The sequence below is a fragment of the Lepidochelys kempii genome, chromosome 24, assembly GCF_965140265.1.
Source record: "Lepidochelys kempii isolate rLepKem1 chromosome 24, rLepKem1.hap2, whole genome shotgun sequence".
NCBI lineage: Eukaryota > Metazoa > Chordata > Testudines > Cheloniidae > Lepidochelys > Lepidochelys kempii.
In genome coordinates, this window is record NC_133279.1 from 15,067,072 (window position 1) to 15,090,604 (window position 23,533).

The 23,533-nt window shown below is 57.9% G+C and overlaps 2 protein-coding genes and 1 long non-coding RNA gene across 9 annotated transcripts in view; 1 reads left to right on the plus strand and 2 right to left on the minus strand.

The window, feature by feature from the left end:
• The window catches only part of LOC140902809 (sialoadhesin-like), a 21,629-nt gene extending 19,794 nt beyond the window's left edge, over positions 1–1,835 (minus strand). For 4 of the 7 annotated variants that reach the window (XR_012156120.1, XM_073323287.1, XM_073323286.1 and 1 more), the window contains exon 1: positions 1,269–1,835. Coding sequence is in view for 4 of the 7 variants with exons in the window: in XM_073323287.1 (XP_073179388.1) it covers positions 1,269–1,779 (511 nt within the window). In the remaining 3 variants the exon portion in view is untranslated. Of the gene's footprint in view, positions 1–274 lie in introns of all 7 variants that reach the window. The other 3 variants (XM_073323289.1, XM_073323290.1, XM_073323291.1) reach the window with 3 other exon arrangements.
• Positions 1–13,659, plus strand: part of LOC140902814 (uncharacterized) — a 15,259-nt gene extending 1,600 nt beyond the window's left edge. Inside the window, exons 2-7 of the mRNA XM_073323309.1 lie at positions 6,223–6,486; positions 8,220–8,316; positions 8,700–8,739; positions 9,748–9,838; positions 13,173–13,216; positions 13,502–13,659. Coding sequence (XP_073179410.1) covers positions 6,381–6,486; positions 8,220–8,316; positions 8,700–8,739; positions 9,748–9,838; positions 13,173–13,216; positions 13,502–13,567 — 444 coding nt within the window. The 5' untranslated portion in view covers positions 6,223–6,380 and the 3' untranslated portion in view covers positions 13,568–13,659. The remainder of the gene's footprint in view (positions 1–6,222; positions 6,487–8,219; positions 8,317–8,699; positions 8,740–9,747; positions 9,839–13,172; positions 13,217–13,501) is intronic.
• A 225-nt stretch (positions 13,660–13,884) lies between these two features.
• On the minus strand, positions 13,885–18,748 carry LOC140902815 (uncharacterized). The gene is made up of 3 exons (XR_012156122.1): positions 18,727–18,748; positions 16,633–16,719; positions 13,885–14,469 (listed from the first exon to the last, which is right to left on the minus strand). It is a non-coding gene; the product is annotated as an uncharacterized lncRNA (long non-coding RNA).
• Between the last annotated feature and the right edge of the window lie 4,785 nt (positions 18,749–23,533).

The window sequence follows — 23,533 nt, forward strand, 5'->3', positions numbered from 1 at the left end:
AACCACCGAAAGGGGGTCTCCAGACCTAAAAAACGCAGACACGCCCAATCAGAAACGGGCACTCGTGAGAGGTGGGTGCCAACCCCGGCACACCGATCCACCGCTGCCACAAAGGAAAGTGGACGCACACCTGCCTTTGCGACCCGAGCAGATTTCCCAGGCACTTCAACCACAGCGCAGGGTTTTAGGTAAAATATGAACCAGGTTTATTCACTGCAGAACGATGGATTTCAAGTGATTGTAAGCAGTGAGCGTAGAGATCAAAGTTGGTTACCTGAGACATAAAAGTAAAATCGCATTCTGAGTTCTCTAAACTAGACAGGATTTGAATCAAGCCGTGTCTCGCGCTGATAGACAATAGAAGCATCTTCCATACACCGGCTGGGACTCCCCTTCAGGCGAGGAACCCGTCGCCCGTTCAGTCTTTGTCCTCCAGACATGTCTCCAGGTGTTGCATTGTGGGGGGAGTTGAAGCCAAGTGATGACGTCACTTCCCCCCCTTTAGAGTTTCTTCCAGCTTGCTGAAACCATCTTTTGCCATGACGTGAGTCAAGCAGCCTCCATTGTGCACCTGCTCCCTCTCAGGGCACGTCGACACTGGCAACGTTACAGGGCTGGCAGTTACTGCGCCCCTCAGAGAGCGCTGAAGGGAAACCGCTGTTGTGTGTTCACACTGTCAGCTGCCTGCACAACAGCGTGTTCACACTTGCTGCACTTGCGGCGGTATTCAGAGCGGTGCACTCTGGGCAGCTATCCCCAAGAGCACCTCTTTCTCTTCTGCCGCTAAGACTTGTGGGAAGGCGGAAGGGGTCACAGGGCATCCTGGGTCCTGTCTCAAGGCCCCGTGATGCATTGCTCCGCATCCCGGCAATCCCTGTGCTTCCGTCTACATTTGGCGCCAATTTTCAACTCTTTGTGTACTGTGCATCCTGCCTATTCGGGGAGGAATGGATCCTGAACTGTTGACCAGTGTGCCGCTCGCTCTGACTAACACGTCACGAGAGGCAGTGGAGTAATTCCTGAAACTACCAAGGCAAGAGGAGTGCGACATTGATCTCGCCACGCATAGGAGCTACGACAGGAGATTGCTTGTGGCATTCACGGAGGTGCTGACCACAGTGGAACGCCGCTGTGGGGCTCAGGAAACAAGCACTCCGTGGTGGGGTCACATCGTGGTGCACGTCTGCAATGGGAGACAAGCCTGTGTTCTGCAACCCTCCTGCCCCCAGCAACTCGCTTCAGCAATTCCCCAAATCAGGTCCACTTACCAGAGGACTCCTCTCCTGTTTGTGCTTTGCCAAGCTCCGACTGCTGTGACCGGCTAGGCTGCTCCGGGGTAGAAAAGAGCTCCTGACTGCCTGCTTCTCTGGTCTCCGAGTCATCCTCTGCCTCTGGGTCCTCCTCCCCGTCTTCGTCCGAGATTTCCTCCTCCTGGCTCAGTCCACTCTCGACTGGCACGTGAGCCGACGAAGTATCCACAGGGGCCTTTGCAGTGGAGGTGGGGTCGCCGCCGAGCATCGCGTCCAGCTCTTTGTAGAACCGGCAGCTGGTGGGCGCAGCACCGGACTGGTGGTTTGCCTCCCGCGCCCTGTGGTGGGCGTTCCGCAGCTCCTTCCCTGTGACCCTGCACGGCAGTGTGTCCCGGCCATGGCCCCTTTCTCTCCTGCAGCGTGAAATCTGTCCCTGGGTATCATAGTTCCTCCGGCTGGCGCGCAGCTGGGACTGCACAGCCTCCTCTCCCCAAGGTCCAGCAGCTCGGCATTGCTGCAAGCCGGGCATCGCCTGGTGCCTGGAGCAGGCAGGGCCACCTGGACAGATGCACTAGGACCACTGCACGCGTCACCGAGCAAAAGGAAGGGGACTTTCAAATTTGCAAAGGAACGTACGGGCTGGGGCTGATGGTTGGTCACCTGAGGGCAGGGCAGTAGATTTCAAACCGCTGACCAGAGAAGTGAGAACGGGCATCGGGGGACACCTCCCGGAGGCCGGTCGCAGCGCTGTCGTCGACCAGGGTGTCTACGCCGGCACCGCGGCTCTGTAGCCCCGGCGCAGGAAGCTCGACGCCTCTCGTCGGGGTGGCTTTTTTTAAAGCCCTACAACAGGGCAGGTTCTGCGCATGAAGTGGCTTGGCCGTGTGCACCTCGGGAGCGACGGCGCTCAAAGCTGCCTTACTGCGCAGACACTTGCCAGTGTAGCCAGGGCCTGAGCAGTCTCCACTGTAGACAGTTCCTGGGATATCCCTGGGAGTGTGGATTCCTGTAATGGGCCATCAGCCCCTCTGCCTGCTCCGTTGTTGGACCTGAAAAGCTGGTTGTGGGGGTTCCCAACATCGCAAGATATTTCAGTAACACACAACCTAGCAAAATATCACAGCTAGGAAAGGACCTGAGGTCATAGCAGGGAGAATACATCAGACTGAGCTACTGTTCAGAGAGGGAGCCTGGTATTTGGGTTAGGGCTGGGGCTGGGAGCCAGGACTCCTGGGTTCTGTCTCAGCTCTGGGGGCTAGTGGGTTAAAGGAGGGAAAGCTGGGAGCCAGGTTTCCTGAGTTCTAGGCCCAGCTCTGCAAAGGAATATTTATTATCAGACACACCCGGGCCCTCAGACCCTTGCTGGCCCCTTGCACCATTCCCCAGAGCGAACGCTCTCGGAGCGGTTGGGTAACATCAGACGCTGGCTCTGCCCAGGCTGTGGTCACAGATACACACAGAGACGGGGCCCCCCTAAACAATCCAGCTATCGGAGAGGAAGCAGCAGAGGAAGTGCGAGCTGGTGCGGAGCTGCAGGACGGGTTGGGGGGGCTCAGTAGGGGGCGCTCTCCCCTTGTAGTCAGTGCTGGCCCCAATGCCCCAGGGTGGCGCGAGCGGGGGCAGTGCTGGAAGGAGGGGGGCGCTGTAGGGGGCTCTCCGCTCGCAGTCAGGGCTGATCTCTGCTTCTGGGGCTTTGCTGTTCCCAGCTGAGACAATGAACCCCGACCCGGCCCCTTGTGCCTGTGATACCCTTCCCCCACATGGCTCTATCCCAAAGGGTCAGGATGTCCCCCATGGATCCCTGCTGCACCCCAACATGGTTTGTTCCCTTCCTGCACATCTCAACTCCATATAGCAACCGTCCTCCGGTCCGGTCCTGCCCTGAAATCATCCTCCCCGTTGCTGTGAGCTGCCAAAGAGACACGCGCCCCTCCCCAGAGGTGGTTGCATTGCACCTCCGGGGGGTGAAGGCTTGCATAGACGGCCCGCAATAGACAATAGGTGAGAGAGAAAACTGAGGCACAGGGAGGAGCAGTGACTGGCCCGCTATTGTATGGTGGGTCCGTGACAGATCTAGGAGAAGAACCCGGGGCTCTGTGTCCCACTGATGTGCTCCAGCCACTGGGCCACACTGTCACTGGGGGTGGCATTGAAAATACACTGGGGGCTTCCCAAGCACAGCGTGAGAACCAGTCTCCGCCCGACGCGCTCACGGTATAAGATATGGGGACTGAACACGGCTCGGCAACATTACCCGGCGCTGTTAAACACCTGCCGTGCCCTACCCCAGAGCAGGCTGCATTTCACTGTTCGTGAACGTGTCACTGAAGGTGTTTGAGATCTTTTGGGGGAGACCATGCTAGACTGATCAACTGTTCAGAGAGGGAGCATCATGTTTGGGACAGAACTGGGGCCTGGGAACCAGGACTCCTGGGTTCTATCTCAGCTCTGGGAGCAGGGTGGGGGCTAGTGGGTTAAAGGAGGGGAAGCTGGGAGCCAGGACTCCTGGGTTCTAGTTCCAGCTCTGAAAAGGGAAATTTATTTTCAGGCACACCCGGGCCCTCAGACCCTTGCTGGCCAGTTGCACCGTGACCCAGAGGGAACGTTCTCGGAGCGGTTGGGTAACATCAGATAGTGGCTCTGCCCAGGCTGGGGTCACAGATACACACACAGACGGGCCCCGATAAACAATCCAGCTATCGGAGACGAAGCAGCAAAGAAAGCGCTAGGGGGTGCGGAGCTGCAGGACGGGCCGGGGGGCTGTGTAGGGGGCTCTCCCCTCGCAGTCAGGGCTGATCTCTGTATCTGGGGCTTTGCTGTTCCCCGCTGAAACACTGAACCCCGACCCTGCCCCCTTGTGCCTGTGATACCCTTCCCCCACATGGCTCTATCCCAAGGGGTCAGAATGTCCCCCTGGGGTCCCTGCCACACCCCAAAGTGCTTTGTTCCCTTCCACCTCCCTGAATCTCCCTGCACATGTCGGCTCCACTTAGGAACCGTCCTCCAGTCCTGCCCTAAAAATGCCCTCTGCGTTGCTGTGAGCTGCCGAAGAGCCACTTGCCCCTCCCCAGAGGTGGCTGCATTTCACCCCTGAGGCCGTAAGCCCAGCTCACGTGGCCCGCAAGGCACACAGGGATAGAAATGCAACCAGTCCTTGCTCCGCCAGGCCAATCTCTGGGCTTTACTCCCTTCTGGTTAGGAAGTTCTTTTACAAAGGGCTCCGGGTGTGAAATACCTGGTGACGCACCCGATCCCACGGCCAGACGCCATCGCCCGGCACAGACGAGCTGTCACCCAGAAAAGCTTCAGGTGAATCATTCCCGGCCCCTTTCCCCTTCCAGTCCGGCTGAGCGCTCTGTCCTGGACGGAGATGGCCTTGGTGCTGGTCCCTGCCCTTTGCCTCCTGAGCGGTGAGTAATTCACACAGACGCCACGTGCTGCCAGCCAGGCGACCGGTGGGGACCGTTTCCCCAGCCCTGGGAGTGCGTCTACACTGCCGGGAGGGTGCTTGGAACCGGGTTCCATCTCAGGGAAGTCCCACCAACTCGCACCAGCGGCTCCAGTTCAAGCCTAGGGGGCGTCTGGCCTTGAACCTGACCCCGAGCGGCCGGGTCCTCGCTGCTGGTTTCACCCCGGTGGAGAACACGCCTGGCTCTCATGGCAGAGTCAGCCTGGTCTAGCCCTCGGCCACGCTGGGCTGAGCAGCGAGGGCCTCAGCCGCTCTCGTCCCCCGGGCTGCCGTTTTCCCTGCGTCACGTCCTGCCTCCGGGCTTCTGGCTTTTTAAACGAACACTTTAATACTGCACACAGAGATGATGATTGTGAAGCTCGGTTGAGGCGGTGGAGTCAGAGGGTGGGGTGGTTCCCGGGGAATGCCTTACCGCCGAATGATGAACTCGCACTCGGCTCAGCCCCCAAGGGTCAACACCTCGCTGTTAATGCAGCCTCACTCCACAAGGCAGCAGGAATGGAGGGGGGAGAGGGGAAGACAGCAGGGCAGAGAGAGACACAGAGACACACACCCTGTGTGTGAGGGAGAGACTTTGGGACAGCAGCTGCTGCCAGCAAGCCCCCTCCATTCTGAGCCCTGCTGTGTCCTGTCCCCCCCGTCCTCTGTGGAGATGGGGGGGGCAGGAACGGGGGAGGGGGACACCCTGACTCAACTCCCCTCTTCCCCCTCCCCACCTGCACATACGGTGCTAGACAGCAAGTGTGAAAAATCAGGACGGGGGTGGGGTGTTATAGGAGCCTATATATGGAAAAGACCCAAAGATCGGGACCGTCCCAAGAAAATCGGAACATCTGGTCACCCGCCCTGCAGAGCGAGCAGGAGGCTCCCGGAGCAGCTCCCCGGCAGAGGGCAGGGGCAGCACAGGGCCGTGTGGGCAGGGACGGCTGAACTGCCGGCAGTTGGGAGCCTGAGGGGCGGCGGGTGCACAGGGAACTTAGGGGAGCTGATGGGGGGGCTGTCGGCCCACCCTGGCCCCACCAGTTCGCTCCAAGGGGCTGCTCTTTCTGCAGGCAGTGGGCAAAGCAGGCGGCTGCCAAACAACCCGACAAGGGAGCATTGGGCAACTCTAAACCAGCATGTTCTCGAATTCGGAGCTTCTCAAACTGTGGTCCGTGGACCACCAGTGGTCCGCGAGCTCCATTCAGGTGGTCCGCGGCTAGTTCCCTCTCAGGTGCACTCCTGGGTGACTGCACAGGAGAGAACGAGGGGCCACCCCCTAATTAGTGGAGCTGCGCAGGCCTGGCTCCGCTAATTAGGTGCGTGGACCCTGGACAAGATGCACACGTAAGAGAGGTGGTGGCCTTGGGAGAAATAGGGGGTAGGTAGGAGGGGGCAGTGGTGTGAGAAGAGGGGGTGGGTGGGCCCGTCACCCCCTGACCTGGATCCCTTCCCCCCTCTGGGCCAGGTCCCCCCACTCTGTCTCTCTCCGTTCACGGCCCGTGTCTCCGTCTCGCCCCCCAGACGCCCCCACAGGTGTCCGCGTTACGGCAGCGCCGGGCACCAACCTGCAGGCAGGGGAATCGGTGACGCTAACGTGCAGTTACACCAGCAGCCTCCCCGCCCCCAACTCCTACACCTGGTACCGGGGCGGCCGGCAGCTGGGGGGATCCCGGCAGGAAATGGTGTTGAAGAACATCACGGCGGAGCAGGCTGGGGAGTATTGCTGCCAGGCCAACAATGGGATCGGCCAGTCCAGTTCCCCCCCCATCACCATCACTGTCCGGTGTAAGTGCCAGGGACGTGAGAAAAGAGACCTCCGGGGTGGGGGAGGGGCTGGGATTGTGCCTTTGTGCCGTAGGCCCAGCGGGGGAGGGTCATTGTGGCGATCGCGGTGGAGCTCCCAGCGCCACGGTGGCCAGCAGGGCTAGCGCCATCCCGGGGTGCAGGGACAGGGCAATCTGGAATCGAGCAGAGAGGGGATTTTACCTCTGGATCTCGCCCTGGTGCAACCATGTCTGGGATCCTGTGCCCAGTTCTGGGGCCCGCACTCCCAGGAGTTGGTGATCAGCTGGGGAGGGGTCAGAGAAGAGCCATGAGAAGGAGTCAGGGGTTGGAAAACCTGCAATAGGGTGAGACACTCCAGGAGCTCCGTCTGTTTAGCTGAACCAAGGGAAGGGGAAGGGGTGATGTGAGCCCCGTCTGCAAGATCCTACGCGAAGAGAACATTGATAATGGGCCTGGCGGCTGAGCAGACAGAGATCCAGGGGCTGGAAGCTGAAGCTAGACAAATTCAGACTGGCATTAAGGTGCAAACGTTGAACAGGGAGGAGAATTTGCCATTAAAAGAATGATCTCCGGACATGGTGGATTCTCCATCCCGCAGAATGTTTAAAAAACTCTGGGATGTTTTGCTAAAGGATCAGCTCTCGTTCAAACGGGAATGAATTCAGGGGAGTCCTGTCGTTCAAACGGGAATGAATTCAGGGGAGTCCTGAGGCCTGTGTCACCCAGCTGGTCCTTCTGCCCTTAGATTCTATGGATCGTCCTTCCCTTGGCCCATCACTGCCTTTGCCCGAGGTCTTGGGGAGGCTGGCTGTGATTCCGCCAGCCCTTTAATCAAACAGGCAGGGGCTGGGCTACATCTCCCATGATGCATCACAGCCACGAATTCCAATGAAGCGCCCCTCCCCGCACCAAGAGGGGACCAGGCGGTGCATCGTAGGAGATGTAGTTCAGCCGGACAGCCTGGCCGACAGAGGAGACTGAGAACGTGAGGCACAGGAACTGCAAATCCCATGATGCACCACACCGAAGGACTCCTATGACACACATGGAATGATGGGATTTTGTGAGATCTTGGTTTTCATTTAAAAAAAACAAAGTTTCTAGTAGAGCTGGCCAGGAAATGGGTTTTTTTTTCCCAAGTGGGAAAGCTCCACTTTTCATAGAAATGTCAAAAAACGAAATATTTCAATTGAAAATGGCCTGATGGGAGTTGTAGTTTGAGTGCCTTGTGCTTCCATTCCCTTCTGTGGGCCAGGATCTGTAGCCAGACTATATCTCCCATGATGCACCTTGGCGTAGGATTCCTGTGATGCACGCCCTTCCCTCACCAAGATAGGAGCTGGTGGGGCATCATGAGAGATGTAGTCCAGAGAGACACCTTGGCCTATAGTGGAGAATGAGGATACGAGGCTCTGAAACTGCATCTCCCACAATGCACCCGGACTATGGATTCTTATGAGGCACCCTCCCCATCACCAAGAGGGGAGATAGTGGTGCATCATGGGAAATGTCATCCAGCTGGGCAGCACAGCCTACAGAGGAGGCTGAGGGCGCTGGGACTGGAGGGCTTCGCGTCTGAGCATTAGGTCTGCTGACTCCAAAACCACCACGTTTAATGATCCAGCCCCATGCAGCCTCACTGTGGGCTTGTTACCCGGCTGCCGTCCCTCAGCAAATGGGGTTCAAAAATTTGCTGCAGGGTTGATCCAATAACCCTCCTTTTCCCTTTCCAGCCACCCCCCGTGTTTGGGCTCCCGCCTACATCCTGGGACCTGCAGTTGCACTATTCCCCCTGCTGCTGGTGGGGCTGGTCGGCGTCATAGCGTGGAGGTATTTGCGCTTGCTTTGCAAACCGGTGATATCCGCGTCTCGGGTCGTCTGGCCATCCCCAGCTCCTCCCGCCTGGCCTTTGCCGGAGAACCCCGCAATCCGGGAGTGAGAATTGCAGAGCCAGTTCGGCTGCACGGAAACCCAGTCGGGGGGAGGTGATTGAATGGTGGTGGTTGGGTCCCACACAGATACCTGACACCCGCAGGGGCCTGGGAAGGGCTGGGTGGCCTCCTGCTTACACGGCTCGGCTGGTGGTCAGGGGAGCAGGGGTCAAGCCCAGGCAGGAGGTTCTATTTTGTGGGAGCCTTTGTCCTGTTCCTTCCCCTCCTGAACCGAAGCAGATGTCGTTTTGCCTCCGAGCTGTTGGTCTCCTTTATTTGTAGGAAGAGGCGGAGCAAACGCCAGGGACTGAGCAGCGATCCGGTAAGTGCATCTATGGGGCTGGGAGCCAGGACACCTGGGTTCTTTCCCTGGTTCTGGGAGGGGAGTGGGGTCTAGTGGGCGAGAGCAAGAGGTGCTGGAAGCCAGGACGCCTGGGTTCTATCCCCAGCTCTGCTGCTGACTCACTGCATGACTTTAGACGAGCTCTGTCCATCACTTTTCCCCTCCAATAAACAGGATTATAAAATCCGTCCCCGAGCAGGACAGAAGCTCTTTCCAATCTCACTTCTGCCTGCCTTGCAGGACCAGCCCCCGAGGTAACAGCAGGGCCTGGCTCTGGTCCAGGGCCGCCCAGAGGCTTCTCGGGGCCTGGGGCAAAGCCATTGCAGGGGCCCTTTAATTAATTAAGCGCCTTTTTAATTTTTACTCCCCCGGCGGAGCTCCGGGTCTTCGGCGGAGCAAGTGAGGGACCCGCCACCGAAAACCCAGAGCGCCGCCCCCGTCCGTAAAAGTGCCGCGGCGGGTGGCCCTCCCTTACCCATAATAGGATCTGTCCAGGTCGGGGTTGGGGCCGGGGCTGGGACTGGGGCCAGAGCTGTGGCTGCCGTGGAGCGGGGCTGGGTGGCGCTCCCTCCCTGCCTGCTATGGGGGCTGGCTCTAGCCCTGCCGTGCCACCCCGAAAGTTCCTCCATGCCCTCGTAGGGTGGCGTGCCCCACAGTTTGGGGACCGCTGCTCTAGAAGGGAAAGGCCGTGTGCACCCTTCCTGCCCCCACCACCCCGAGGCAGCTCGTCCTCTGCTGTGGGGCTGGATTGGAGCCAGTGCCCCCTAGAGAGGAAAGGCCCCATTCCCCAAGTCCATGATTCATGTCAGGTCTGGGTGCTTTAGCCCAGGGGTCCATCCCCAGCCACTCACCCACAGGGGTTGTACGCTGTTGACCGACGCAGTCTGTCCAATCCCCAGCCACGGCGCTGCAGCCGACCCAATGCTAGCGACCCAAATGCCCTCGCGCCATCCCCAGCCCCCGTGACGTTCTCTCTTTCCGTGGCAGCGCGCCCACCGAGGTGTGCCCGGGCTCTCCGGATGGCACCGGGCAATTCCACATCTACAGCCAGCCCATGAACATGGGAAAAATATTGCAGGTGAGTGATTCATTCCTCCTTTATAGGAGGCCCAGGACTCCTGGGTTCGATCCCTGTCTCCATGAGGGGAGGGGAGTGGAGTCTAGTGGTTAGAGTAGGGGGGCCAGGAGCCAGGACTCCTGGGTTCTCTCCCCAGCTCTGGGAGGGGAGTGGGTCTCGTGGCTAGAGCGGCGACTATGAGTCTTTAGTCTGTTCCTTCAAGGAAGCCCAGGACTTTCCCTCTTACCCATCACGTTCACACTGATAAGTCATCCGCTTCTCCTCCTCCTGCTTCTTCCTGGGGTTCGAGAGGATCAGTCTCAGCCCGTAGGAGCCGTTCTCGCTGGCCTGCAGGTTACACCGCTGCAGGCTGCAATCTCTCTCCCCAGGAACCTCATGCGCCCTGCAAAGGCCGGGCTGATGGAGGCGTTGTGTTTATAGAGGACAGTGTCACTGAAATCTTTCTTCTCAGGGTCATACCCAGGGTTCAGGTACCAGGCCAGGGAGTTGATGGTTGGGTTGTTTGGCCTTCTGGGGTTCAGGAGGCAGGATTTATATCGGCACGGGATGGACAGACAGGCCCCCGTCCAAGCGATCAGGGACGCGGGCACCTTGGCGGGTTGGTCTCAGTGACACAGGAAGCCTGGAAGCAGCAGAGAGACTGAGATGGCAGTGAGGTGCAGGCTGGCCGGGCGCTTCCTGTGCTGAACTGGGACTCATAGATTCATAGATTCATAGATATTTAGGCCAGAAGGGACCATTATGATCATCTAGTCTGACCTTCTGCACAATGCAGGCCACAGAATTTCACCCACCACTCCTAAAAAAGACCTCACACCTATATCTGTGCTATTGAAGTCCTCAAATTGTAGTTTGAAGACCTCAAGGAGCAGAGAATCCTCCAGCAAGTGACCCGTGCCCCATGCTACAGAGGAAGGCGAAAAACCTCCAGGGCCTTCCAATCTGCCCTGGAGGAAAATTCCTTCCCGACCCCAAATATGGCGATCAGCTAAACCCTGAGCATATGGGCAAGATTCATCAGCCAGATACTACAGAAAATTCTTTCCCGGGTAACTTGGATCTTACCCCATCTAAAAACCCATCACAGGCCATTGGGCCTATTTACCATGAATATTTAATTACCAAAACCATGTTATCCCAGCATACCATCTCCTCCATAAATTTATCGAGTTTAATCTTAAAGCAAGATAGATCTTTTGCCCCCACTACTTCCCTCGGAAGGCTATTCCAAAACTTCACTCCTCTGATGGTTAGAAACCTTCGTCTAATTTCTAATCTAAATTTCCTAGTGGCCAGTTTATATCCATTTGTTCTTGTGTCCACATTGGTACTGAGTTTAAATAATTCCTCTCCCTCTCTGGTATTTATCCCTCTGATATATTTATAGAGAGCAATCATATCTCCCCTCAACCTTCTTTTAGTTAGGCTAAACAAGCCAAGCTCCCTGAGTCTCCTTTCATAAGACAAGTTTTCCATTCCTCGGATCATCCTAGTAGCCCTTCTCTGTACCTGTTCCAGTTTGAATTCATCCTTCTTAAACATGGGAGACCAGAACTGCACACAGTATTCCAGGTGAGGTCTCACCAGTGCCTTATATAACGGTACTAAAACCTCCTTATCCCTACTGGAAATACCTCTCCTGATGCATCCCAAGACGACATTAGCTTTTTTCACAGCCATATCACATTGGCAGCTCATAGTCATCCTATGATCAACCAATACTCCAAGGTCCTTTTCCTCCTCCGTTACTTCTAGTTGATGCGTCCCTAGCTTATAACTAAAATTCTTGTTATTAATCCCTAAATGCATGACCTTACACTTCTCACTATTAAATTTCATCCTATTCCTATTACTCCAGTTTACAAGGTCATCCAGATCCTCCTGTAGGGTATCCCTGTCCTTCTCTAAATTAGCAATACCTCCCAGCTTTGTATCATCTGCAAACTTTATTAGCACACTCCCACTTTTTGTGCCCAGGTCAGTAATAAAAAGATTAAATAAGATTGGTCCCAAAACTGATCCTTGAGGAACTCCACTGGTAACCTCCCTCCAACTTGACAGTTCACCTTTCAGTAGGACCCGTTGTAGTCTCCCTCAGGAGATTGGGGTTTGATTCCAAGCACTAAACTACCTGTTCAGCTCATGGTGTGCCTCTGTGCCTCAGTTTCCCCATCTGCACAATGAAGAGAACCCAGGAATCCTGAATCCCGACACAACCTTCCCAACCCCCTATCACTGGATCCCATCACTCTGATGCAAGTGGAGTAAATCTCACAGAGGAAAACCTTCCTCTGAGCTTGTGACCCCGGCAGCCAGGTCTCCCCTCCCTTCTCCCCTGCCCCCAGGGCTCTGTGGGTCTGAAGGAGCCAGACCTTCAGGGCGAGGCAAAGGGGCCTTACCCGGGAGGAACAGCAGCCAGAGGAGACACCTCATGGTGACCCCGGGCAGCCGCGGCGTTGGGGAGCAGAGGAAAGGACAAAGGGCTGGTTGGTTCCTGTGATGACCCAGAGCAACATCAACCACCCGCAGTGGAGAGAGACCAGCTAGAGGGGGGACTGCAGGGAACCCCCCACCTGCTCTAACCACTAGACCCCCCTCCCCTCCCAGGGTTGGGAGAGAACCCAGGTGTCCTGGCTGCCGGCCCCCTGCTCTAACTCACTAGCTGCCAGATGGGTTTGTCACGCATGGCGCGGTGCAAGGGGCGTCACATTAAATAGGGGAGGCAGCTAAACGCAGGACAACTGTTGCCCACCCGCTGGGCAGGGAGGTTATTACAGGTCTTGGTGCCCAGAGCGGGGACATTGAGCTTCCTCTGGGAAAACTCCAGCGGGAACCATCCCCCTCCTGACCATCGATCCACGGGGGACCCAGCAGCCCCTCGCCCCGTGTGGGAGGCTGCGAGTACGTGTGTAGCTCTCACTGGTACATGGATCGCTCTAGGAGCTGGATACGCGGGGACAGTCGTCACTTAGCTGGCGACTTTAATCCAGTTGAGAAGAGACAGGGGACCTTGTTCCCGCGACTGTCTGTGTCACTGGCATTCACTTCAAATAAAAATAAAGGCTACAGGGGTGGGGGTCTGGTGGTTTGGGGGGCTCATGAGACACTTGTGGGGATCCAGGGGCTGGTGATTTGGGGTGGCTGGTGGGAGACACTAGGGCGATATTCAGGGGGCTGGTGGTGTGGGGGGCTCGTGGGAGACATTTGGGGGGAGTCAAGGGGTGGGAGGCCGGTGGTTTAGGGGGGCTGGTGGGAGACACTTGGGGGATTCAGGAGGCTGGAGATTTCGGGGACCCAGATCTAACAACAGAAACTATTTTCCCTTTCCCACGAGGCGCTGAGCTTTCCCGCAGGCCAGAGACGGAGTCACCCTATGAGGTGAGCACAGGGTCTGTTACCCTCCCCCCCAACCTCCCGGGCCCCTCTGCCCCCTGCTGGCTGGAGTGTGTCGCGGCTGCAGCCTCCCCACCCCCCGCACTGTGAATCCCTGCCCCCTGCTGGGTGGAACCGGCGCTGCCTAAGTGTGTGTGTGAGACCCCGTCCTGCTACCGGCTCAGGGGAGATTCCCCCAGCCACAGAGTGTCCGGTCCTGGCAGCACCCACCCCGCTGGCCCTGGGGCCCATTGAGCAGGGATCTCACTGGCTCTCTGTTTGGGCCTACAGGAACTCCAAGGACGGACCCAGGATATTTACAGCGAGTTGGTCTATCCCCAAGCTGGTTCCCACTGAGCTCCGCCGAAATTCTGACCAGCCTGGGACCCCTCTGCACGGCCGGGACCTTAAACACAAAGAGAAGCCATCGCTCAATGGGGCAGATCCCAGCGGGGTCCACAAGCGCCGGCTTTCCATTGTGCCGGGGGGCGCTCGAGCCCTGGCTCTGCCCCAGGCCCCATCCCCACTCCACCCCTTCCCTCAAGGCCACACCCCTGCCCTGCTCCCACCCCACCTCTTCCCACCCCCGAGTGTGCTGCATCCTCGCTCCTCTCCCCTGTGCCCCGGTGGGCAGGAGGAGCGGGGAGGGAGGGGGAAGCACTGACGGGGGGCTGCCGGTGGGTGCTCGACGCCTATGCTGGGGTCAAGCGGCCGTAGCTCCATTGGAATGAATGGGGCCAGACCCCCAGCTGGGGTGATGTGGCCATCACTCTACTGGAGAACTCGACTGGGAATAAATAGCTCCGCAATGCAGGGATTGGGTAATTCTTTTTCGAGATCAACTTTATAAAAAATAGTGGCAACCCTGAGACAAAAAACAGCGGTTAACTTGGGGTTAGAGGTGAGACGTGCTGAGCAAAGGAGCAAAGGAGAGGGGAACAAGGGAGATTTCAAATCCCAGAGAGGAGACAGGCAGGAAATTCCAGGCTCAAGTCAAAGTTAGGAGAACCCGGCAGCTGGGGGACGAGCAGTGGGCGTGAGCTTGGTTCAGAGGGTTTTCCCGGCTCCTCGAGGAGGGTGAACACAGGCCGGGGCGTTGACGGTGGAGTCTCATGGGGTTCAGGGTCCTGGCAGCGCAGAGGGGACCACGGCTCGCAGGGACCTCGGCCGGGCTCTGTTACAATAGTCCCCAGGCTGTTCGAATAGTCTCCAGGATTGTCCGAGGGGCTGGCAGTATCCCCGGAGCGCAGGATTTCCTGCTGGGGACGCAGAAAGACACACAGTGGGAAAGAGTCTGAAGACCAGTGATCACACCCCCAGCTTGAGGTGTGTGTGTCTGCCCCTTTGGGCAGTCGGGCGACGAGCGGTGGGATCAGGGGCCTGGCAGCAGGGACTCCTGGGTTCTGTCCCCATCTCTGGGGTGGGAGAGGGGTCCAGTGGGTTAGAGCATGGGGGTTGGGAGCCAGGACTCCTGGGTTCTGTCCGTGGCTGGGGGAGGGACAAGAGTCAGGCCTCCTGGGTGCTGGGAGGGGAGTCTAGTGGTTAGCGCAGGGTACTTTGTTCTGATCCCATTGCTCCGCTCTCCAATCCCCGGGCTGTAGGCAGGGCTGTCTGGCGTGTCGTGCTAGAAACGCTCCTCATCCAGGTTTCCGGCATTGCTGTTCCTGAGCATGCTCAGGGGATCTGTGGCGGGTCCAGGACATCTGCTGATGGAGGCGGGAAGGGCTGGGCCAGGAGAGGGGCCAATAGACAGAACCAGAGACGGTGTTTTTCTTTCCGGCCACATTTCAGCCAGCGGTTTCCCAGGGCCGGGAGGGGGACAGGCCCGCCAGGGCGAAACCCAAACCCTAGGGGTCAGCACTGTCCTGGGACCAGACCGCAGCCCCGCAGTACTAAGGAACTGACAGCCCAGGCCAGGCAGACCCTCGCTGTAATTCTGTCTGTGCCCACGTCGGGGGGACGTGGACGCGAGGCCAGAGAAGGACCCCTCTGAATGGAACGGGGCTGAGGTTACAGGTAGGATGGTATATTCCACCCCAGCCCTGTGCCCAGGCCACAATCGCCCCCTATTGTCTGGGCCCCAGGCTGATTGCAGGTCTGGGCTGAGCAATTAGTGACCTTTCTCTTCCCCTGAGGCACAGCGCCCCCTAGTGCCATGCTGGGGCATTGGGGCCAGTCCTGACTGCCAGGGCAGAGCCTGCCCCCACTGCTCCCTGCCCATCTCCCATCCGTGCCCAGATCGTGCCCGCCCCTGCTTAGCCAGAGAGAGGAAAGTGAAAGGACTCAGATGTTGCTAAACAACCCCCTGCACCTGCACGTTTAGAGCTGCCCTTCAAGGTGTTCTGGGGCCTGCCCCCCAGCTCGCCCCCCAAGGGGACCCACAGAAATCTCACCCCTCCTCACCCCATCAGATGCCACTTCCCCATTCGCCCTCCAAAGCCGCTGGACTGATCGCTCAGCTCCCCCCAGCCAGATTGGCTGCCGGAGCCACGACTGCAGGACACGCTATAAGGTAATTGCATCTTCCCCTGCTGATGGGAGTTGGGGCTAGTGGTTAGAGGGGAGGCTTGAAGCTAGGACTCCTGGGTTCTTCGAGGGTTGAGGCTAGAAGGCAACAATGGTACCCCCAGCCGATTCTCAGATCAACCGTCAATTTCAGAGTCAGCTGGAGCTGTGGGTGCTCTGAGCAGATGTGAGGAGCTCTGTGTGTCCCCCATCTTCCCACGTCTGGTTGGTCAATTGCCCCCCACCCCGCCAATCTATAGGTCTCTGCTTCCGGGGGCCGTGAACTTTCCCTGGCACTTTGGGGCGCTGCGCTGCAGGGGAGGGGCTCTCCTCTGGCAGTCAGTGCTTTAGGGGGTGGGGTGGGGGCTCGCCCCTGGCAGTCAGGGCTGGACCCAATGCCCCAGACAGGCGCTAGGGGGTGCTGTGCTGCAGGGTGGGGGCTCTCCCTGGCAGTCAGGGCTGGGGTTAAGATCTCCAGGCGGGAGACGGGACAGGTGTCAGACCCGGAGTTCAAGGGACTGACTGAACCGTGTCCCAGGAAGAAGCCGTGGGCAGCGGGTTTCCTTGGGATCCCCAGGGAGGCGGGAGGACAATTTCCCCATCTCTGCTCCTGCAGGAACCCGGCCCTTGGAAGCGACACCCTGCAGAGGGGGGCCCGGTCGGCTGATTACCTCCCCCTGGAGATGGAGAGCAAAGGTCTGAGACCGTTACGTGCTGCTCATCTCGGGGGCAAACCCCAGGGCTGGGGCGTGCAGGACGGACCCCTCCCGCAGCCTGAGGGGGAGCTGGAGGGGGGATCTCTGGGGAGCTTTGGAGCACACAGGGTGGTTCTCGGGTTGCTTCAGGGGTGTTTCCCCTGTAACACTCGCACCGTGAGGATCACGCTGCTTGCGAAGAAGAGCTGGGGGGCAGCTTACCTGCGGCCGTTCCGCGGGTGGGGGGAGGCCGTCCGGCTGGCTGGGGGTGTCCCAGAGTCGGCAGGCAGCTGCGCAGCCAGGAATAATCTCGGGGAGGAGGGAGAGAGACACAGATCTTGGCCCAAGATGGCTGGGAAGTGGGTGTCGCAGAGGGACCATGGAGGGGGATACAGGGGCAGGGCCCTGCCTTTGTCATCGCGGTCTCCCCTGGCCGTCAGGGCTGGCCCAATGCCCCAGGCAGCGCTCGGGTGGACTGGGCTGCAGGGGTCGGGGTGGAGGCGCTAGGGGGCGCTGTGCTGCAGGGGAGCAGGGTGGGGGCGCTCGGGGGTGCTGTGATGCGGGGAAGCAGGGTGGGGGCACTAGGGAGCGCTATTCTGTGGGGGGCAGGGTGGGGGCATTTGGGGGCGCTGTGCTGCAGGGGGTGGGGTGGAGGCATTAGGGGGTGCTGTGGTGGGGGGCAGGGTAGGAGTGTTAGGGGGTACGGTGTTGGGGAGCAGGGTGAGGGTACTAGGGGGTGCTGTGCTGCAGGGGGCGGTGTGGAGGGTCTAGGGGGTGCTGGGGTGGGGAGGCAGGGTGCAGGCACTAGGGGGCGCTGTGCTGCAGGGGCAGGGTGGATGCCGTAGGGGGCACTGTGCTGTGGGGGAGCAGGCTGGGGGCGCTAGGGGGGCTGTTCTGCAGGGGCGGGGTGGAGGCGCTAGGGGGCACCGTGGGGGGCAGGGTGGGGGCGTGAGGGGGCGCTGTGGTGCAGGGGGCCGGGTGGAGGCTCTGGGGGCACTGTGCTGTGGGGGAGCAGGCTGGGGGCGCTAGGGGGGCTGTTCTGCAGGGGCGGGGGTGGAGGCGCTAGGGGGCGCTGCGGGGGAGCAGGGTGGGGGCACTAGGGGGCGCTGTGCGGCAGGGACAGGGCAGGGGTGGTCAATGCCGGTTCTCACACCGCGGCTGCTCCCCCAGGTCCTCCCCCGACCTTGGTCTGCTCAAAACCCAGAGGAAGGGGCAGCGTCTCTGTGACAAAACTACCCAGTGACCCTTGATGCGGGACAAACACCTGCTCTGGCGTCCTGCGCTGCTCAGCAGTGGGGGAGGGGCGTTCTCAGGGCTCTTCCTCCCCCGTCCCCCAAGTGGGAAATCAAATGCAAGGAGCAGCCGGGGCCTTTGACTCTGGACTGCGCCATGCCCGGCCTGCGGCGATGCACACAGCCTAACAGCAGGCGTGCCTCTGGGTTCCCGCTGTGCAGCTGGGAAACTGAGGCACGGGGGTGAATCGGAGACCCTCATACACAAGTGGGCTCAGAGGTCTGGGCTCTTCTGCTACTCTAACCACTAGACTCCACTCCCCACCCAGAGCCATGGATAGAACCCAGGAGTCCTGGCTCCCAGGCCCTACACCCTCATTGAATAGAGGCATCCGGTCTTAGCTCCCGGATGGGCTTGGGGTTGGGGTGTGAGTCTTCCTCTAGCGACCTTCTGTGTGTGTACGTGAAAGTGTCACCCCCCTTTTCCCTTCGGGGTCTGTGTCCCCTGGAGACTTAAGGCCCCCCGGTTTCTATAGGCCGTGTCTAGTTCTCTTTGTTCTCGTTAGCACGGACACACGACCCGTAGCCGGGGCTGCAGACACACGCTGGAGCCAGCTGTGCCGCTACGGCGTTTCTGCGATTTAAAGTTCATCCTCCGGCTGATGGTTTGTAACTTTGCCCCTTGGCGCCTCTTTGCCCAGCATCTCAGGGCCTCGGGGTTTTCCTCGCTCACTTCCTTCTGTCAGCGTCTCTTCCCTCCGAGGCCCAAAATAGTGAAGCTAAAACCTTGCAGGCCTTGGCCCACAGGCCTTGCGTTTCAGCCTTCCTGCCTGAGCTCTCGAACACCGGCTTATTCCTTTGAACTCCTCATTGGCTGGAGACCTCCATAATCCAGCCCCTTAACTCGACTGAACAGACAGTGATTGTACGGGACATGACATGTTAATGAATCACAACCTCACAATTAGCTAAACTCACCAGCTACACCCCGGTATTCCCCTAGGTGTCTCCCACCAGCCCCCCAAATCACCATCCCCCTGCACCATCCCCATCCCTGTTCCCATCCGCCCAGCCCGGCTCTTACCCTTCGCAGCCCCGTCCTGCCACCAGCCTCTCCCGAGCAGGTAACAAGCCCCCACATTAATGAGGACGATGAGGAGCAGGTTGGCAGCCACGAGGCCGGGGCTCAGATGGCTGCCTTCTCAACACGTAAATCCCGCCCGGCTTCTGGCAACCACATGTCCCCGGTGATGGGCCGCAGGGCAGCAGCCTGGCGGTGGAGGGTAAAACCGTCACCTTCCCTTAGTGCTGCCTTCCCTGCCAGCCAAGAAACCTCGATCCTGGGCACGTTGGGGGCGACTGAGGGCGAGAGTGGGGTTAGACAGTGACAGGGACTCAGGTCCGACAACACAGCCTAGGAGTCCCCCCGCTCTAACCACTCCCAGCCCTTCCCCTAGAGCTGGGGAGAGAACCCAGGTGTCCTGACTCCCAGCTCTAACCACCTGGATTTCAGAGCAAGGCAGAAATGGGGTGTATGTGTGTCTGTGTGTCCCTGCATTTACTCGGGGGGTGCTGGATGGAACCTGGTTACCAGAGACACTGAGATGTTGTACCAGGTCACTCGTCCAGCTGTCCGTCCTGCCATCGCCCGCTGCATGGAACCGGAAGCGGTAGGTGCCCTGATCGCTGGGGCGCAGCCCCGACACCCACAGGGAGCAGTCGTGCTGCAGGTTCCGCAGATAGCGGGCGCGCCCCTTAAAGGCAGCATGGAAACAATCTTCATCCGAGTGATAGTCGGTTTGATCCCTGTCCCGTGTCCAGGTCACGGCCCTGACCATCCACCCTGCGGGGTAGGTGAAGGAGCAGGGGATGGTCACACACGAGCCGGCCCATCCAGCAAGCGGCCCTGGTGCGAATGTCACGTTCCACTTCTGGGCGTAGGCTCCTGCCGGGGACAGGAATCGGGGATCAGACCGGCGCCCGGCCCCTGAGAGTTGGGGAACTCGCCCCAGCGAGGACCCAGCTGCTCAGGGTCAGGTTCAAGGCCAGACGCCCCCTAGGCTTGAACTGGAGCCTCTGGCACGAGTGGCTGGGATTTCCCTGCGATGGAACCCGGTTCCGAGCACCCTCCCGGCAGTGTAGACGCACTCCCAGGGCTGGGGAAACGGTCCCCACTGGTCCCCTGGCTGGCAGCACATGGCGTCTGTGTGAATTACTCACCGCTCAGGAGGCAAAAGGCAGGGACCAGCACCAAGGCCATCTCCGTCCAGGGCAGAGCGCTCAGGCGGCCTGGCAGGGAAAGGGGCCGGGAATGATTCACCTGCAGCATTTCTGGGTGACAGCTCGTCTGCGCCAGGCGATGGTGTCCAACCGCGGGATCAGCTGAGTGATCAGATATTTTAGACCTAGGGCCCTTTGTAAAAGAATTTCCTAACCAGAAGGGAGTAAGGCTTGGAGACTGGCCCGATGGATCCGTTTCATTTCCATTCCCCTCTGCTTTGCGGGTCGTGTATGCAAGGCTCACCCCTTGGAGGTGCAATGCAGCCACCTCTGGGGAGGGGCACGTGGCTTTTTGGCAGCTCATAGCAACGCGGAGGATGGTTTCAGGGCAGGACCGGAGGAAGGTTCCTGTGTGGAGCTGACACATGCAGGGAGATTCAGGGAGGGGGAAGGGAACAAACCACATTGGGGTGCAGCAGGGGGACGTCCTGACCCCTTGGGATAGAGCCATGTCAGGGAAGGGTGCCCAGCTGTTAAGTATTTCCACCAGCAGTGACATGCAGCCTGCTCTGGGGTGGGACACGGCAGCCATGTAACAGTGCAGGATGATGTTGCCCAGCCATGTTCGGTCCCTGTATCTTACACCACGAGCTCGTCAGACAGGGACTGGCTCTCACGCCCTGTTTGGGAAGGACCCTGTATATTGACAGGGCTAGCACAAGCTGCTGTGGGCTAGTGGCTAGAACAGACTGGGACCCAGCACTGTGGGTTCTCCTCCGATATGTGCCATGGCCCTGCTGTACGATGATGAGCCACTCACTTTCCTGGTCTGTGCTTCAGTTTTTCCTCCCATCTATTGTCTATTTTAATTGCCAGTTCTTTGGGGCAGGGACTGTCTCTGGCTGTCTGTCTGGGCAGCGCCTGGCACAACGGGGCCTGATCTTAGCTGGGGCAGGGACTGTCTCTCGCTGTGTCTGTGTAGCGCCTGCATCACCAGGCCCCGATCTCAGCTGCGGCCCCTCCCATAAGAAACTTCTCACCTTTTAATCTCCTTTCAGTGATTTAGACATTTGAAGATTCATTCTCCCCAAATCTGGCTTTTTGCCCCAAAAACAAGGAACAGCCGCTCTTACCTGGGCCCTGGGCCTGGGTTAGCCGCTGGGAATCTGGTCTCATCCCACCGCTGACACTAACGGGAGAGCAGAGAGCTTGGGGCAGGTAACTCGAAATCATGTTCATCTACATCTGTGGCAATAGCCCCAGGCGCCGTGAGTGGCTGGTGGCTCAGGGGAGGAAAGGGAACCGTGACAGCATCTTCATGCCTGTGACGGAGATCCTAGTAGGGAGCCAGCTGTGGTCACTCTGTAGGGCTAAATTTTAAAATGGTACTATCAGAATTGCTGTAAACCTTGATTTCATTCTGCCAGGCAACCTTTTGGAATAACAGAAAGGAATGACTGTCTGAGACTGGGATCCTGTTTCCCATATGCATTACAATTAGGACCTGTTATAAAGTTTAGTTAGTAAAAGACAGGATTTTGTATTGTGTCTCTGGTAAATAGTATAGAGAAATGTTGAGGGCCTGAAGCCCCAATGTGAATTGTTTTAGTTCTAAGATTTAGCAAGGCTTAATTTACAGTGTATTCTGTATACCTTGGAAGGTTTCTGTGAGAGACTGTGTGGGAATGAGGAATGCATGCATCAGGAAAAGAGAAGGTGTGAAAGCCACCGCAAATGTCCAGATGGTCAAGAAAAAGTGAGAGACCTGGAAACAGCAGGAGACAATCAGAAAAGATCCATTGTCTCCATGCTAAACATGTCAGCAGCATTGACAACCTCAGAGGGGAGGCAGGCACCCCCGAAGGAGAGACAACAAATAAATGATAACAGCAGAAAACCCCAAGATTAACACCACTTAAGGACTAATGATTACAGGAGGACATTGCAAAATGCATGGACTCAAATGGGACTTTACAACTATAAAGATGGGGTGTTTTGCTGTGGAACTCTGGGTTCATCCTGCAAAGCCTCGGAGCATCGGGTCGTGTCCGACAGAGCCCTGCACCTCACTCGTGCTCAATCTAACTGGCCAGTACATTGACTTGAGCTTCAAACAGACTGTAACTATAAAGATAACTATAAAGACCATCTGCAGGACTTCTGTGTGTGTGTGTGTATGTTGTGTGACTGAAAGCATATGCTAAGTGTTGTATTTACAATAAATGTGGCATTTTTCTTTATCCCTCTTGTAAGATCCTATTGGTATTATTTTATTAGTACTCAATTAGGGTGAACTGCAAAGAATGGGGAGACAATCCCCATAAAGCTGGTGGATATTCCAACACTTAGATTCACCAAGCCAGCATAAAACAGCTTCTTTATTACCTCACGGGTTACTCAGCCATCCAAACAACACAGTTCCCTTGAAGTGACCCAGCCTCAGGCCTCCATCCAGGTACCCACGTCAAATATGACAAACATTTCTGTAAATCGCATTTCATCGTATAAAAGAACAGGTTCTACCAACCTCCAAAGGATCGGACGCATCACCTCCCAGGTTAAGGAATGTTTCAGATCTTACCCAAATACACGCTCCCGCCAATTCTCATCAACTAAACTAAAATTTATTAAAAAACAAGAGAGAGAGTCTGGTTAAAAGATCCATATACAGACAGACCTGAGTTCAATTCCTTTGGGTGCAGATTCAGAGCAGAGATGCTGAGCTTTGTAGCTGCAAAGTGTTTTTTCAGAAATAGTTCATAGTCCAATGTCCAAATCTCACATTCAGGGTGCACCAGCATAACTGGGACCTCAATCTTGCGACTCAAACTTCCCCTGAAGAAGCTTAAGCAGCTCTGAGATGACGGAATCAGGACCCAAGGATCTTTTATACAATTTCATGTCCTCTTTGACAAGTTGTCCAGCCCTGGTATGGGGCCATATCCCCACGGCTTCCTCCCTGGAGACACTATCTTCCTGTAGCCCTCCCCAGACTCAGTCCTTACTCAGCATCACAGTGTGAGAGGGAGCCCAGGCTGGTAAGCCAGAGAGCTCAGCAGTACCCCAGTTCCATGTTGCACCCCAGGGAACCACTCACAGTGGCTGGGAGTCAGGACTCCTGGGTTCTATTCTTGGTTCTGCCCCTTTGCCCATGGGGGATGGGGACCCTCCTCTCGCGCCAAGGGCTGAGCGGCTCCTCAGATGCTTTGAGATCCCAGCTGGCCAGCTCTAGAAAAGGACCGAGCCTCATCCCTTCACCAGGGTCTCTCCGAGCGTGGGTGTCGTGGTCCTTCGAACTCTGACCCAGCGGGCCCGTTTGGCCTGTGGCTGGGGAGTCTCTGGGGCTGGACGGGGTTAAAAGGAACAGGCAACACCACACACCCCCCGTTGTCACCAGCGCTGGGGCTGAGCTTTCGCAATTTCCAGAGAAAGGGGAAGTTTCTCTGCGGCAGCCAGACAAAGTGAAAGGCTCCCACGGGAAAAATGGTGCTTGGAGCCAGAACCCCTGAGTCCCGACTCTCAGCCCCCTGCTCTAACCACTAGACCCCACGCCCCTCCCCCAGCTGGGGATAAAAACCAGAAGTCCTGAGTCTCAGTCACTGTAACCACTGGACCTTATTGCTACCAAACCAGCAAGTACATTGCCTTTAAAGGCAGGGAACACACGATCA